Below are 18294 nucleotides of genomic sequence, written 5' to 3' on the forward strand. Positions count from 1 at the left end.
GAATGCCAACTCATAATCAAAAGCCCATCAACACAGGTTTTTAGGAATAGTTAGCAACCATAACCTAATAACTAAATGAACCATGGCTTTGTGAGTGCATATGTAATAATTAGCTACATGCTATAGAAGAAATAGCTTTTAAGTTATAGAATCAAATGCATACAGGAGGTATTGAAGCCATTAGCAACCAGTCATGGCAGCTATCACATTTTCAGTTCAGGTTGTAGAATACAGTTCACTATTGTTCTATCATTGTGATACATTTGACCACTGCCTGAGAATTTTTAAGCAAAATAACACTCTAGTACTAGGCTCACATTTGTAAGCACCTTTAGGCTGGCCATACCCTAGTAGAATTTTGAATCAATGTTTGTACGGACATTTGTACTAGCATTCTCTTAAATATGTTTGATGCCCTTGCGCATGTTGTTCACAGTTAATTCAAATTTCGATTGTTTTTACATTTGATTTTGTAATGTAGTATACCAAATGAAATCCACATTAACTGTTAGAATTTTTCATTTGAGAAACAATCCTACTCCTTCAAATTTTGTAAACACTGTAGTTCAAAACGAAGGTATATTTGACCCTACTAAAAAAAATAGAAAATCAAACGAATGGACCCTGAAACAAACTTATTCTAGTGTATGGCCAGTTTTAGGATTTAAATGATTGGTCCCTTTTAAATGATTATTATTTTTCTATTACTCTTCCACTGTGTCTGCTCTTCTGCCTTGAAACCTCCTATAGACATATACTGGATCTTTTGAAAATGGTACACGCTTCAGCTCCTCATTTGCATGCCTGTTTCCATATTCCCTTTTGGCTTCTGCTATGCTTCACGCAATGCCTAGCTTTTCCTCCTTGGGGCCTCCACTTGTAATTTTAGATTACTGAGAATATATGTAAGTCCTGCATTGTTGCAGATGGCTGCTGCAACAACGAATCTAGCCAAATGGTCCACCAAGCTTTTGATAAATTATATTTTCCCCTTGTTTTAGCATGTTCTAGACCTGTACAGCTTCCTGCATATTATATGTTGTGCTATCGGTCCTATTTTGTTTTTAAAGCCTATAAAGAGGAGGCATTTCACATTATATCGAAAGCTACAGGAGCTTAGTGGCCAAGTATGAATGAATCATTAAGACCTGGTCAGATTAAAGTGACTTCTTACACAAGCCCATAATTCTGGAGCTACTGTTTCAAATATTAGGTCATCAGATCTTGTAGAAATGGACACCTCAGTAATGGCCAGTGCCTAGGAACGACAGGAGGGCTCAAAATCCTACATAGTGCCATATGGGTATTGTAAGCAGTCAAAGCTCCAGAATAAAAATATAATTTAGTAGAGAAACCCCAGTGTATTGATTTAAAAAAAAAAACTTAATTTTATATAGTAACTTATTAAAGTACCATAAAATGTTTTTTCTAAAATCAGCTTCCTATTTCAAAAACTGCACCCTAGGAGGAGGGACTATTGCAGATCACATGACATTGGGACAAGTTTTGATCGGATTATAAACTTGTGGTGCTCTCATTCTTTATATTTTTTCTTTGGACTACTCTGGGGTCCATATGGATATCCTTTACGGTAGAGAGCTGCCTCTTGAAACTTGAGACCAAATTTAATTATACTTACCATTTGGCCCAGCACTCCACCAACACTGTACTGTTTCCCCTCTATGCAAGGGGGGGGGGAGGCATCGGACGTTGTGTCTGCAGTTCATATTCTGAGCTATGGTTGCTTTGGAAGTAGCAAGCTATAGCTAGTGGCTATTTTAATAGGGTGCTCCAAATACAAACCCGAGGAACCTTTATCAGGACAAAAATGTAATTCCTAATAGGTCAAGTTTACTATTTCATTTAAAGCTCGGTAGATTGACCTGATTAGGAGATCATCCATTATAGGTTTTAAAAAATACAAATTAAAGTTTTTCTATAGTTTAAAAAAAAAACATTGTTTTTCGTTACCTGGTTAATTCAGTGCCAGTATTCCTAGAGATCATTTCTTAGCATGTCTTCAATGCAACGTCTGGAAGCATGTACAAAAGAACATCTGCTGAAAGGAGGAGGAGAAACAAATAATAAATGTTTTCTGGTGCTCTATTGAAGGCACAAATAGCATCCCTAGGTATGTATCTTCTTGATTTCTGCAGGCCACAGGTGAACTAACCTGGGTAGTATGCACATCTCAAAAATATACTGAGGATGTTTGTTGCTGTATCTCTGTATAGAGAGTCCAGTGCCTGCAGATAACAGTATCAGAAAATATCATTACACTTGATAATCCCAGTACAGCTTTTAAAAGTTCAGCAGGTTAACAGAAAATGGTAACCTGTTATTAAAGGGGTTCTGCACTCAGAATAAAACATTTGCCCATTCTCTTGCCTCTAGTTAATATATTTCATAATGCCACCTGTTTTTTTTTTTGCATTCACCTACCTTTTGTAATCTTTAGTAGTTTATTTTAAACCCCTGCGGCGATGGGCGGTCTATTGCGGGGATCAGCGTCATTTCCTGCTGAAGCCCGCACTGTCTCCTGGGATCTCGTTCGTGTAATCCCAGGAGACATTGCGGCTAATGCACCCGACATCTCGCGAGATCTTGGGTGCTACAGCCGACATCTCGCGTGATTTCGGTAATTACAGGCTGTAATTACCGAAATCACGCGAGATGTCGGCTGTAGCACCCGAGATCTCGCGAGATGTCGGGTGCATTAGCCGCAATGTCTCCTGGGATTACACGAACGAGGTCCCAGGAGACAGTGCGGGCTTCAGCAGGAAATGACGCTGATCCCCGCAAGAGACCGCCCATCGCCGCAGGGGTTTAAAATAAACTACTAAAGATTACAAAAGGTAGGTGAATGCAAAAAAAAAAACAGGTGGCATTATGAAATATATTAACTAGAGGCAAGAGAATGGGAAAATGTTTTATTCTGAGTGCAGAACCCCTTTAAATGGACCAAGCTGTGTTAAAAGAGCTTTTTTTTAAGAAAAAAGTAGGGTTATCTGGAATTGAAACCCTTAAAAAAAAAAGTGCAGTATAGGATGAGATGATATAAATGGAGGTTCTCTATATACTAATATAGAGTAATTGTATGCAGTAATTGGTTTTAGTTTCTTTTGTCCCAAATGGGACTACACATTGCAGTTTGTGTATGTCATGTTCGTCTCTCCCTGTCTCACTGGCCGTCCTCTCTCTCTCTTTATCTCTTTCTTATACATGCGCACTGCCACAGGGAAGAGCGGTGAAAAATTCGATAGTCCGCTAACCCGGGACGTGCCAAGATTAGGCTGCGGTCTGCCTCATTATAAAGTTCTAAAGTCCGCAGGGCAGGCGACTCTGCAACCCGCGATGTAGAAAGGATTCTGGTAAATGACCTCCTGTTCCTCTTCTGCCCACTTGACACTGTTTTAGTGAGGACAGGGGTGTGCTGCTTTTAGCGATAGTTAATCTATTGTTGTGGTGGGGATTGGCAGCCTCCATCCTCAATGAATTGGGACCAAAGGGAGAAGCTTTGGGTTTTGTCAACAGAACTTTTACTTTAGACTATTAAGTGTTAGTGTTGGGACTTTGCTTACTCAACTGTTAGGTCATTTTAGTAGTAACGGTGTATGAAGAATATTATTAATATAAGTACTTTTAATATTTAAAGGGGTTGTCCACTCTCAAAATCCATCTTCAGTTTTTTTGTGTGTGTATGTGTGTGTGTATATATGGCTTTAGTTATTTTTAAAGACATAATGCTACAGACCTTCACTTTGTTTTTTGCCTTATTGCCCCAGCCCGACAGCTGTAAATTAAAATTTGTAATTTACCTTCAATTATATGCAAATTTATATGCTAAATAATCCGCTGTATTCATTTTTTTTTTAGCTATTTTTATTTAAATATGGCTATGTTTTATTACGTTAGAAATAGCGCCTGCAATCCGCCCTAAAGAAGCTGCACCATTGTGTGTAGTGTGAAATCCCCGAGGGCTTTCACACTACAGCGGTGCGCTGGCAGGACGTCAGAAAAAAGTCCTGCCAGCAGCTTCTTTGGAGCGGTGAAGGAGCGATGTGTTTACCGCTCCTCCACCGCTGCTCCCCATTGAAATCAATGGGGCAGCACCGCAATACCGCCGGCAAAACGCCGCTATTGCGGCGTATTGCCGGCGGTTTTAACCCTTTTGCGGTTGCTAGCGGGGGGGTAAAAGCGCCCCGCTAGCGGACGAAATGTGCCGCAAATCCGGCGGTAACACGCCGCTAAAAATAGCGGCGTTTTACCGCCGACGCAAAGGAGGGTGCGGTGTGAAAGGGGTCTAACTGTAGAAATGATTTTATATTACTGGAGAAAACCACGCTGACTAGTTGGGGATCTTGCATGGAGAGGGTGGGCAGGCCACAGCAGTGCTTGCACATCATTTTCTTTGAGGAACAGGTCGCAGATAAACATTTTGCATTTGGTGAGCATCTTTCTTGAAATGAGAACAGTGAAGAAAGGAGGTCCCTTCTGGTACCTTGAAACTGGCTGAAAGATTTCTAATAAAACCACCTTTTAATTCAAATAAATATTTATTTCATAAAATCACTTTTCAGTTTCGTTAGTGTAATCGCCCAAAATCTGTCTTTATATTTAGATGCCAGAACTCAGATAGCAAGCAATTTTGCTCTAGGTTTGAAAATGACTCGCTAAGCTATTGCTAGATTTGCCAGGCTTCACAAGTTTGTTGCACAATTGCAGCAAGTCCACATTGGAAGCCTCCACATCAACTTTCTTTGAAAGCATTCTGCATGTCTGCTTTTGCAATACAATACGTTACAGTACAATGCGTTGCGCAATAGTCATCCCACCACAGGGGTCACTGCGGAAAATTTTTCATGCTGTAGACTTGCAGAGCTCTTACTGTATACTCACCACTGGAACTCTGCTCGTGCTAGAGACTTGCCATGCAAATTTGCTTCAAATTGGAAAAGTGTCAACTAGAACGGTTTCAAATGTTCTGCAAGTGTACATCTTGACAGTGAAAATGTGCAGCAAGATAACAAACTTCCAGTTCAATACCGCCACAAATTCATTGCACGTCAACCCTGCTACCTGGGAAGCTTACAGCAAGTTGTAATCAGGTGGGCAAAAGGGTAAAGTACTTAAAGCCCCCCTAAAATTGGTGCCTCTCATGCAGTACATCATGGCTTTAGTCTAGAGGGGTTCTAATAGGGAGATTCCGCAAACTCCCTTCCCACCAGTTTTGGCACTGGCGATAGACCCCTCCTTATTGCATGTCATCACATACAGTGCAAGATTGGTGCCCACTGCTAGTTCTGCATTGTACAGGATGATGTCAAGGGATGACCACATTGCAGAGTAGGAGCAAAAAAGACTGCCACAAGACCCTGAGTGACGCTAAGTATTCCACTCTTATAGATCAGCCTAAATAAAATAGTAGAGGATTGTCTCGCCATTATTATTTAATGGCGAAACTGCAGTTTAACTCGGGATTACAGGATCAATAGGTGTCAGGGTTGACCTTACCAGTTTAGTGGTGATCACTAATGGACCAAAAGCAGGTAGGAGGTGTTGCTACAAATCTGCACACCCGCTTGTGCTGAAAAGTCCAGTCACTTTTTTTTTTCTTTTTTATGCATTGCACAGCAGGAGTGGGTGGAGCACAGGTATGTGCATTACTTTGCAATTTATTTTTATTTTTTTTTCATAAGGATTTTAAGTGTGTATAGCTGTTTTGATGAAGTTCTGTTGTCAGTTGAATCCTGCTGGTACATTCCTGAAGTGATCTAAAAACTGTATTACCCTGACACAACATCATCAATGAGCATTTGTTCACCTCAAAGCTGAATAGTGGGTTATCAGATCACAAAGGGGCAGTACTGCTCAGGTCAGCATTTCAAAGATCCCATTTTTCTTTTCTTAGTGCTAAATCATAGTCTGACCCTTTTGACCTGTTTGAGAACAGAAATGAGAGTTCAGTTTCTTGGTGGTTCCTGAACTCTGAGAAAAAAAAAAAAGAGATTATTAATGAAATTTTGTATGCGGTTACATACCATACTATCTTTGTTCTTTTGAGGGCTTTGCATGAGCCATTTAATTATAGATTTTTCTTTTTAGCTGAAAAAAAGTATTACCGGACTAATTGAGTAGCATAGGCAGTAAAGGAAATGTCTCGAACAGAACGCACCTGTGATGGAAGCATTTACTTGTGATGTAGACTGGCTCTGTGATAGTGAAGTTATCATGTCCTGTAGGCAGTACATGAACTGGACAATGGCTACTTCCACTAGAACCAATCACACAATCCTTTTGATTGTCCCATAGTCCCTTTAAGGTATAAGCAAAAATGAGAGTAGTATCATTCATTATTCAGCAAAATGGCATTTGAAATGAGACCTGTTTGATGTAGAGTCTGAGTTAGAAGCAATGTTATTAGGAACAGTCAGTTCTCACATCTTTACCCACATGAAAGGTTCCTCTGTACAGGGTCTTGTTTTAGCTTTGAAGGTGAACCCCTCCCGAAGCCAAAATGCCACTTTTATGTGCATGTCCATGTGTGGACTTAGGTTCCCTCATCTTCCAGGGAATGTAGCGGCAATTTTCTATCTCGGCCATGTCCATTTTAAGGGGGGCTCTTGCCTCTGACTTCTGTTTACATTGACTATAGCAAAATGATTAAGGCTACTTGTCCTGATTTCATAAGGGCTCATGCACAAAGATGATAGTTACAGACACACATCCAGTACAAGTGGTTTTGACATTGTGTTTCTTTGACAATGAGGCCGGAAACCAAAGTCCACGTTATATACACTGAGCGGACTAGTAATACTGATGCTGAAATGGCTAACCTGTACATTCCCACACCCCCCCTCAAAGTATTGTGCCAAGATATTTTCTGTGTGAAGCTTAATCTTCAAATTCTTACGCCCAGGTAGAGCTCACCCTGCACATGCAAGCTGTAAAGCACCATTTAAACCTTTTGAGAGCTCCACACTTCATTGGATTAAGTGGAGTAGGAAAGCTCCATAAGAATGAATGGAGTCAGCACCAAACATGTACAGAGGGAGCTAGAAAATTTTGAAGACCTACTGTGGTGCCGAGCAGGCCATACAATAAAAATCCTGGCATAGTGGGGACTGATGAGTAAAAGATTGCTGGAATCAAGCTTTGGAGCGGTACTTTAAAGCATCAAGTCTAATCTTAAAAGTGAACACAAAATAGACCCCTGCTAAACTGCCAACCCCACTCATTTAAGATTGTAGGAGCTCCTAGAAGTAAAAAGCCCAAGAATGGGTCACGTTCTCTTTGCTGAAGAGGAGGCTAGGACAGCATTAATGATTGGCCACTTTTCTCTAAGATCTCATGAGTATTGCAAGAGCTATTGACTTTGTAATGGCTGTGGGGTCCCAGAACTGAAGGTTTATCCAGAAAGGTTGCCATTTCATGCTCCATCGGGAACAATGCAGGTTCTCTTCAAATGGCTGTACATACTCATTCTTCAAACCCACCACCCCATCTCTTGCTGTACAAATACATTGTTGGACGCAGTCACTTGTAGAATGATTTATTGCTTCTTGGAACACCTACCCAATTATGATTGCAACATGCCAGGAGCAGTAGAGAAAGTAATATCATTAGCCATAAGAATCGACACACTTAATGGGGAAAATGTGTTCCACAGATTCAGGAGAAACAATACAGAATGCAGTATTTAACAATGTATTTCTTTAGGCCAGTGAGGCTTTAACATGGTTTTAGCCTTGCTGTGCCTGAAAGCAAAGAGCGTGACTGTTTTTGTCCAGAGAATGAGAACTGTTTCCAGTTCTCACATTGTTTTTTTTCATTGGCTGAGACATTATGAATATGTCTTACAGGAAACCGTACATGATATTGCATGTTTGCTCAAAGTAGGGGTCCTCTATATTCTAGTGGCTGCTGCTGTTTATGCTTTTTTCTGTTATATGAATAATTAGAATATGTACAAACCAAATAAGTAAAATCTTGTATATGTGCATATACATGCATGCATGCATAGGTGCAGCAGCAAAAAGCCCACACACCGCACATATATGTCCATGGGCAGCAGAGGTTTCTGTGCGGAGAGTGCACACTGTGCACACTGAGTGTAAGGAGATAAAAAACAGCAAAGTCTTCTTTTAAGGGCGTGTTTTAGATTTTTTTTTTCAGCCTCTAAATACCCCTCTAAATACCCTTCTGTTAGCCTATGTGGCCATGTACACATAAGCATTTACAGGTGTAAAAGAGGTTAGAAGAGGAGTGTGTACAGGTTGGGGAAAAAAAATATTTAACATGTGTGTTCAGGAGAGGAGCATTTTGAGCAGAAAAAAAGCTTGAACAGCTAAACACCTGTAGGCACGTCTAAACATCCCTAAACGCTAGTCGCGTTTAGCGCTTGAGAGTTTTTTTAATTTCACTGGCCAAAAAAAGTTAATATTTTTGCCAATGGAATAAGCACCTAAACACATTTACAAAACATAACTGTGCCATTTTCAAATTTGCTTTTCTCCTGCCAGGAGAAAAGAAGTTCAGCAGAGCTAGACAAATATCTAATGTGCATGAGGCAGTTTCCATTAAAAATACCTAGTGTTTTGACCACGCAGGTCTTTGTTGAGACATTTCCTGTTATACGCGTTGCAGTCTCCAAATTGCTTCCTTGTCACACAGGTTTCTGACAGGGAGTACAACTAGCAGTTTCAATACATACTCGGGCAGGGTCCACTGTTGTCACCATCAGGAAACCATCCTAAGCAATGCCATGCATTATGTATAGGAGGCTTTTAGAAGATGTGTCAAACACAAGACCCACGGGCTGAAAACCAGGCCATTTCATGTAACCCTCACGCCTCTCCTGCAGCTTCGGCATGCCCACCTTGTCTCAGAGTGGGCAGCAGAAAGGATGATAGAACTCCTCCACCAGATCCTGTGCTTCTTTGTGCTGCTGCGGAAAGGCGCAATTCCCCTACACCAGTCTCAGCAGTTTGCAGCAGAGAGGAGAACAGAACTCCTACAGATTCTGTGCAGCTGCAGCACCACCTCCTCGTCTCCGCTTCCCCTGGTCTCAGCATTCAGCTGTTGACTCGAGCCCTCCACTAGTCCTCCTCCAGACCCTGCACATTCTGCCCCCAGCTTTTTCCCTGCAGCAGCACAAAGTAAGGGGGGGTGCACTGTGATGTAAGGAAGGGTGGGGGACTCTTGACTCCTGATGGTGGGGAGGCTCCTGACGTCTAATTTAAGGTGGGTGGGCAATGTGGTGCTCTGGATATCTAGTCATACAGATACAACCAGCCCTTTGAGGGCAACCATAATGCTGATGCGATCCGTGATGAATTTGAGTTTGACGTCCCTGCTTTAAAAGATAGACGCATTTTAAAAAGCTTTGATATACAGTTTAATTTAACAAAAGCTAAATAGAATTCAGTTAGTGTCAACATCTACTCTAAATAGCCATTAGCATATAGAACACATGATCTGATGATAGAGGTGACAGGAGAGTTGGTTCCATTGTGTTCTGTAAGTGTCATGTGTAAAAGTGGTCATGTACAGGCAAAGTTCACCCTAAAAGCGATAGAAAGATAAACATTCATCCATTCTCAAATCCTTTAGTACTTGATTGGTGTCTTGAAGCCTGGCCAACAAACAGAAGTTGGTTAAATAGTGAGAAAGTTCAGTTTGGTCTTCCAGAGATTTTGAAAATGAAAGCAAAAGGTATCTAACAGTCAGTTACACTCTAGAGCATCTCTGAATAGCCCATGTCCCATAGCCCAGTCCTCAATGTGACAGATTGTAGGTAAATATGAGAGGAGGGTATTAGGCTAGCAATATATATGTTTCTTTGATTCCTTCCAGTGTGAGTTGAAGAATCTCCCCTGCCGACTCTTGTATTCTGACAGCTGCTGCTCCAGTGGCTATACCCAAACCATGATTACATCTGATTGGCTGCAGTAACTGTTCAGGTGAGATTATTCTGCCTGGCCCTCCTTGATTGAAGTTTGTTGAGCCAGGTGGTGGCAACAGGGCCACCCACAGCCAAAGTTCAAGCCATGTATGACCATCATTACGTTTCTCCTATTTCCCATTTTGTAAAAACATTTGGATGTTTAAACAAAACCCCATGTGGTTAGAAAGCCCCATTTACCTGAAAGTGAAATCTAAAATGTAAAAGCCAAACTTGCTTGTGGGGTAAAAAAAACATAACACTTGGGCCGTTTTCACATGGGGCTGTCCATTTTGACGGACTCCGCTTGCTCAGCGGGGATCGATCTGTTGATCTCCGCTCACTGTGCTGAGACGGACCTGTCAGAGCACCGCTGTCCTCAATGGGAAATCGAATGAAAACAGATCCGCCTGCCTGTTTTCGTCTGTTTTCATCCGATTCCATCCGATCCGCCAGACGGATGAAAAATAGGGTTTCCATCCATTTGGATTTTGCGGATTGGATGTCGCCAGATGTCGGTGGACATGTCACAGCTGACATCCGTCACTCCATAGAGGAGTGTTCGATCAGGTCTGCCTGAAGGAAGGACCTAATCGAACAGCTTGTGCGAAAAAGGGCCCTTACTATTTCTTTTCTTTGATATGCAACACCTAAACAAATAATATAATAACAATACTACAATAAACACTTTAGCTAAAAGTAACATCTGTGCTTTTCTTTTTTCAAGTAAATATGAAATATTGTATATGAATAGTTTGCATTAGTCCAGCCAGTAGATCAGGCTGTAGTCTCCTTTCCACATGCTTTCCTGTAAAGAGCTCAGTGCCATCAGCTGTAAATACATGGGGGGGGGGGGGCAAAATGACATTTAAACACAATGAATGTGTGTTTGTAGATGTAACAAAAATGTTCTACATTAAACATAAAGGACCCAAAACCATTGTTTTCCTTTAAAATTGATATTTTTTTCATTTTTTTTTCATTATAATTGCACGTTTTTCCTTATTTAAGTCAGATAAATCAGACATTTGGATAAATTGTTTCTTTTCCTTGTTTGTATGTAACAATTTCCAGATCTTGTGTGTCATTTCTAAACTATCAGGAGTCTGGGGGATCAGGTTGAAGAGATGGAAAGAGGGAGGGGTAGAAGGAGGGAGAGATGGGACTCTTAATAACTCAAGGGAAGCTATGCAGCAGCTGTCAGACAGATAGAGGCAAATACATGGTGAACCTTTTGGGTCCCCAAATCAGTAGGTTTATTGTTTGGCACGACTAGTAATTAAATGTTTTGTTTTGATACTTTAATGGTGCGCCTGGGTCTTTTGTCTGCGCCTTGCAAGCTCTTCGTACACAGTTGCATCAAATTTCCCTTTTATTTAACCTCTGTTGCATCACAGCAAGCCACCTTCTGACCAGCACTGTCTGAAATGCCTGTGCAAACTTGATCTATAAATTATCTTTATTAAAGAAAAAAAAAAATACTAGATCTGTAAAATGTAAGCAGATAATATACATGATCAGTGCCAGGTGCTTCCAACTGGCTCTTAAAACAACACTATCAATCACTGCATATTTTTACATTCATTTTCATAGCAGAAATTGACTTGTGCGTTTCATACCGTCAGGGATTTTTTATTTTTTTTTCCATCCATACGTTATGCAAAATTTTTAGCAGTCTAACCATGCAAGCTTTATTCTCTTGAGCTGAGGAGCCAGCTTTCGTTTTCAGACCAACATTTTTCTGTAGCGGTTGGTACTTAATTTAGTGTGAGTCCTGCTCAAACACAGGGGAGGTAATGAAAGGCAGATACTCTGATGCTTATTTAATAAGATGCGAAGAGCAATATTGTACAGTAAGCCATGGCTATCAATCATTGACAGAACATTGTTGTTATGGGCTACACTGCATTGCTGTCCCATTCAAAGGAAACCTTTAAGTAAGCCTTTCCAAAAAGAAATATGGAGGCTGGCTTTGCTGAATAATTTCTGAAATGCTAGTTGCCTAGTTGATCCTTAGGCTTCTTATTTTTTTTGTCCCCAGTGCAGAAGAAACATGCGGATAACGATTCTTAACTACTCTGACTTTCCTATCTGCATAATTGTTCCAGGTCAACGACTCCAAAAATATTAAAGTCAATTGGTTGACATAACAGTAAGGCAACCAGCATTTCCAGATGTTGGTCAGCGATTTATTACATAACAGGTTTCTTGTAAAATGGATTATCATCTAAGCAACATATTTCTTTATAATCAAATGGCAGCCTGTGCCCTCCCTAATTTAAAGTGGAATTAAATTTATCATGGTGGGGATGAGCTCTCATAATTTAGAAGTATGCACACCATTTGTCTTTGAAGGTTCCCGTTTCTTCAGGTAATGGTATATATCAGTGGTCTCCAAACTGCAGCCCTTTGTTTGCCTTTATCGGGCCCTTGGGGCACTATTCCTGCCACTGATAAGAGACACTATTCTGCCAATGGGGCACTATTCCTCTTAATGATGCCAGCGATAAGGCACTATATCATCCACTAATAGCAAATGTATTGATGTTTACTTCCACTGATGCCAAGAAAATTTCCACTCCCGCTGGCCACAGATCTGCCCCCCTAAAGTCTGAAGGACAATAAAGCGGCCCTTTTGTTTAGAAAGTTTAGAGACCCGTGGTAAATATAGATAGTTGTAGTTTGTCAACATTACAGAAAAGTCTAGCTGCATATGACTGTTTTGCAGCTTCTCCAAGACCCTTCCAATAAGTATCAGGAAGATACCCAACATTTTCATCCGCACAGGTGGCACAGACTCCGTAATCCAATTACCTTGACATGTGTAGATGTTATTGGCTAAGATAAGGATGTGTGAAAGTTGTATAACCATCCTTTTTCTGGTTACACAACCTCATCCTTGGTGTCAGGAAGTTTGTAGAGGGGTTTCATTTTTTTTTTATTTACTTGGCTAAAGGTATGAATTGTAAAATCACTGAGTTAGAAATATTAAGACAGGTGTAGTAGATGGTTCCCACCCCTGTTTAGGGATGGTTAATGTAGCTAACCCCTTTCTCATCTCTTGTGGGACAGTGGTATTTCTTTTTGGCTTTGGATACAGTGGGAATGAGTTGGCTTTCTGTTTTTGTCTGTTTCCTCATGGAAGATTTTCCCAATTTCCTGTCTACTTTTCCGAGACAAAAATTGCTGGGGTGCTAGCATCATTGGGACAGAACGGTACTGCTTAAAAATTAAAGTGTGAGAAATTCCAACCCATTCTTTCACTCTAGGACTGTTTTTGCCTGTGTCCATATTGGAAGGATTTCCACCTTTCTTTCCTAATAAAGACATGGCAATAAAAACAGAAGCTTTAAACCAGCCCTGCTATATCCAAAATGAAATACGTTTTGTAGCAGTTTAGCTCTATGGTGAAGTTATGAGTTAAGACAAACAAGCATTTTTGGCATTTTGTTATTTACTGAAGTTTAACTACCTGCCGACTGCTCATAGTAAATATACTGCTAGCGGACGGCAGGTACAGCCACGACAACATACATGTTCATTGTCGGTCATCTTCCGAGTCTGGTGTGTGCATGCCCATGCCCCCTGCTGACCCGTTCTGTAATTGGACAAAGCACCAGTTTGGCAGCAGATTTCATCCAATGATTTTGTCTCAAACCTGCTCAATGTCCAATTACACCCAGAGTCCAGTATTTACAAAAACACAGAACTCTGTGTACAGTAAACAAATGATCTGGTGTTTTTTTCTTCCTGAAATGCAAAGAGAAAAAACAGCCAGATTAGTAAGTAAAAGCAGCACTCATTACGCTTGTTAGGCACATGGTTAACCCCTTGATTGCCCCTTGATGTTAACCCCCTCCCAGCCAGTGTCATTAGCACAGTATTATCACTGTCTTAGTGTCACTTGCAACGTTTTGACCCTTCCACCAAGTGGGAAGGTCACTGACATCGCAAGACTGCCTATCACCCTTTCACAGTCACACTAAGTGGCTGATCAATGGACGTACCCACTTGGGTTTGTGGACAATGAATAATTAAAGAAAAATTAATATTTCGCTGTCACAAATGGAAAGCACGCAGGCAGGCTCCTTATTGCAGAATAGACACTTACCTGCCTGCGTGTTGCATTCTCCTGCATGTAAACTGAGCTGCACATTACAGGCATGGTTTGTGTGCCAGGAGGACTTACTCCCAGGCATGTGTGGAAGTGATGTCATCCTGCAACTGCCAGAGGCTAGTCCCTAGAAAAAGATTTCCCCAAGGGATGGGGACCTTTACTGTATAACATCTGCAGCTGTGTAAATTTTTTCATTTATATTGCAAAAAACAACCCAGAACAAATACAAATACCACCAAAAGAAAGCACTATTTGTGTGAAAAAAGTTATATAAATTGAATTTGCATATAGTGTTTTGTGACTGCACAATTGTCAGGTAACCACTTACAGACCGGACCATTTTGCTGGTCAAAGACCAGACCACTTTTTGCGATTCGGCACTGCGTCGATTTAACTGACAATTGCGCGGTAGTGCGACGTGGCTCCCAAACAAAATTGACATCCTTTTTTTCCCACAAATAGAGCTTTCTTTTGGTGGTATTTGATCACCCCTGCGGTTTTTATTTTTTGCGCTATGAACAAAAATAGAGCGACAATTTTGAAAAAAACACATTATTTTTTACTTTTTTGTTATAATAAATATCCCCCAAAAATATATAAAAAAAATTTTTTCCCTCAGTTTAGGCCGATACGTATTCTTCTACATATTTTTGGTAAAAAAAATCGCAATAAGCGATTATTGATTGGTTTGCGCAAAAGTTATAGCGTTTACAAAATAGGGATAGTTTTATAGCATTTTTATTAATAATTTTTTATTATTTTTTTTTTACTAGTAATGGCGGCGATCAGCGATTTTTATTGTGACTGCGACATTGTGGGGGACCCATCGGACATTTTTGACACATTTTTGGGACCATTGTCATTTATACAGTAATCACTGCTATATAAATGCAGTGATTCCTGTGTAAATGACACTGGCAGTGAAGGGGTTAACCAGTGGGTGGCAGTGTAGGGGTTAAGTGTTCCTAGGGGTGTGTTACTAACTGTGGGGGGGGTTGGGCTTTCATTTAGTGAACACTGATCTCTGCTCCAATCACATGGAGCAGAGATCAGCGTCACTAGTTGCTAGGCAGAATGGAGAAATGCTGTTTACACGGCATTTCCTCCATTCAGCCGTCCCGTGAGACGATCGCGGGTATACCCGCGGCGATCGAGTCCGCAAGTCCCGCGACCGGACTCACGGGGGTCCCGACCAGCGCGGGAGTGCACCGCTGGCGGCGCGCTCCCGATGGCAGGGCGGCATTGAAGATTGGACGTACCTGGTCGGGAACCGGTTAAAGTAGCACAGTGCCAAATAGCAAAAATGGTCTGGTCATGAAAGAGGTAAAACCTTCCAGAGGTCAAGTGGTTAAAGCCAATCTTAACCAAAAATCGACGTTTGAATATATTACAGCTTACTAATCCTTAAGCCTCGTACACATGATCTGATTGTTGGCAGGGGATTGTGTCATGACAGACTGTTTGTCTGGAATCCAACCCTTAGTACGCTCCTTCAGACAATTGTTGTCCAACTTTTGGCCAACAAATGTTGGATGGCAGGCTAGTAAATTTTCGGCAGACAGCGGTCTGTTGTCAGATTTTCGTATCATCTGTACACAAGTCAGTCACACAAGTCCAAAGGACAAACACGCATGCTCGGAATCAATGCTCACCAAACACTACATTAGCAGAAGGTGCCGTATATCATTATGTTCGTGTTTGTTGGGTGACAATTAAATGCCGTTAGTTTGCAAGAAAAGATCCAGGCACACGCCCTTGTGACAAAAGTCTGACGCTCTGTTGGCCAACAATCCAATTGTGTGTACGAGGCTTTAGATGTGGTGGCTGCATTTAATTACCTTGTTTTGACTTTTTCCCTATATTTTCACCTGTATATGAAGCCGGTATGTTATGTTATTTTTCAACTTCCTGTAACAGACAAAAGCTCTCAAGCAAAATTGTCAGTTATAGGGCTGAGACAAGGGGTGCTTACGATGGTCACAGGTTTATTTATCTAAAATCTTTGTCCAAAAAGGAAAAAAAAAAATTGTTACTGCCTAAAAAGTGTTAGCATGAGTTTGGCTTTAATCTGTTAGCCGAGTCCATCTTAATTTGCTAGTGCACGTAACACTATGCTCTCCATAGGTTGACAATGCTGCTTTTCAAGGGTGGCTCAGTTGCTCCTCCGTAGAGTGGAGAAACCCTAAAACAAGTGTGTTACTAGCTGGTTTGCCAGTTGAAAACGAATGCAGCCACCGCATTTAATGATTAGTTAGCTGCAATTTGTTTACTTTAGTTTTTGGGTTTAGATGCTGACCCTTTTGGGGTTCGGTAGCTTTTTCAAAGATTCTGCCTTGACGTGTTTTAAAGTTATAAAAAAAAATTATCACTGGCCTATGAGGATTGATGCCATCTTTGCATGGGGCTACTACTGTGTTTGCGCACTAACAATCTTGCAAGTCTTTTGGATTGGGTTTAGAGCAGGGATCTTCAAACTACGGCCCTCTAGCTGTTGCAGAAATACATGTCCCATGAGGCATTGTAAAACTCTGACATTCACAGACATGACTAGGCATGATGGGAATTGAATTTCCTGAACGACTAGGGCCATAGTTTGAAGACCCCTGGTTTAGAGGTTATGAAGGCTCAGGTCTCTGAATTTGGTGCTGTATGATATGCATGGCTACTTGGTGTACACCCTAAAGTAGTGGTCTCCAAACTGCAGCCCGGGGGCTGGATGCCGCCCTTTGCTTGCCTTCACCCGGCCCTTCAGGCACTTTTCCTTCCACTGACACCAACACTTGGACACTATTCCTCCCATTGACACCAACAATGGAGCACGGTTTCTCCCATTGACACCAATGATGTGGCACTATTTCTTTTACCAACATCGATGGGGCACTATTTCTCCCATTGACACCAGCGATTGGGCACTGTTTAGCTCACTAACACCAATGATGGGACACTATTCCTCCCACACCGACACAAATGATGGGGCACCATCTCCCCCTCCCCCAAATACCAAAGATGCATTGTTAACTTTCACTGACACCAGGACAATTTCTACTCCCAATGACCACAGTCCGGCCCCCCTGAAGTCTGGAGGACGGTAAACTGGCCCTTTGTTTAGAAAGTTTGAAGACCGCTGCCCTAAAGCGATGTGATCACATTCTGACATGAAAAAAATAAAACCCTGCTGGTTTTGGCATCTTTGTAAAGTTGTTTTGGGGGGAGGGGAAATCTATGGGTAAAATAGAAAACCTCCTCAAGGATGTATATTTTAGTCTGCATAGTTTAAATATGTAAGGTCTGCTTAATCATGTGAAACATCAATTTACATGTTTTATATAATTAAAAAACATTTAATTGTAGTGAAAAAATTATAAATATGCAGTAACCTAAAGAGTTCATATACACACTTTGTCAGTGCATTACCATGAATATACATTTGGCTACATGAATATGTAGAAACAGGGGTCATACTCTTTGATCCCCCTCTTACCTACACATTTCCTGAAGGACACAAGCGAGTATAAATAAAACTATAAAGCAATTTGTATTTTTCTTTATAATTCTTTAATCACAGGAAACACACAGGTTGACAAACAGTCATGAACAGCAGTTCACAGTATTTTTCTCATGATAAGATTTTGTAATGAGCAATAATCCAACCTTACCTAAAAGTATTGATATAACTTCCATCTTCAAAAAGAACAAAAAAACTGCTGAAAATTGTGTAAGTTTAACAAGGAGAACAGAACCCATTAAAGCAATGAATACATATACACTATATCGCACTATATATAGTGTTAATGAGAACAGCATAAGCGGCTCAGTGCACAATAAACCTGGCAGGCATTAGGGTCCCTACTCATTATAATAATGTCAAATTAACTCTACAGTTAATAGGATAACAAAAAAAAAGGAAAAGATTTGTAAAAATGCAAGTTACATAAATAATTTAAACCCCCACAAATAACTTCTCAAAATTTGTGCTCACTGAAAGTACATTATGTTCCCTTTATTGGTTTTACTGATTATAAAAAGGTCCTTATTGATCAAAGGACCTAATTTATCATTATGTCAGAACTGGCTCTTGCTTTGTAACCACCAATTGGATTTAAACATGCCTTGCAAAGGGATAGTTGGTGAATAAAACGTCAATTATTATTGGCTACCGTGGAGAATTGCAGTCTTCTATTTGAGACAAGTTGATAAATGAGACTCTGCTTGAAGTAAAAACTATTCATGTTGT

At 40.7% G+C, this 18294-nt stretch overlaps 1 protein-coding gene across 5 annotated transcripts in view; it reads left to right on the top strand.

Annotated features, from left to right (window-relative positions):
- Window positions 1-18294, top strand: part of PCDH1 (protocadherin 1) — a 287578-nt gene that overhangs the window by 259824 nt on the left and 9460 nt on the right. Inside the window, exon 5 of one of the 5 annotated variants that reach the window (XM_077474265.1) lies at window positions 3239-3371. The exons of the other annotated variants lie outside the window; for them this stretch is intronic. Within the exon in view, the coding sequence (XP_077330391.1) occupies window positions 3239-3360 (122 nt within the window). The 3' untranslated portion in view covers window positions 3361-3371. The remainder of the gene's footprint in view (window positions 1-3238; window positions 3372-18294) is intronic. 5 annotated transcript variants of the gene reach the window in all.

The sequence above is a fragment of the Lithobates pipiens genome, unplaced genomic scaffold (genome assembly GCF_037356315.1).
Source record: "Lithobates pipiens isolate NorthernLeopardFrog02 unplaced genomic scaffold, aLitPip1_a1.2 Scaffold_8, whole genome shotgun sequence".
Classification (NCBI taxonomy): Eukaryota; Metazoa; Chordata; class Amphibia; order Anura; family Ranidae; genus Lithobates; species Lithobates pipiens.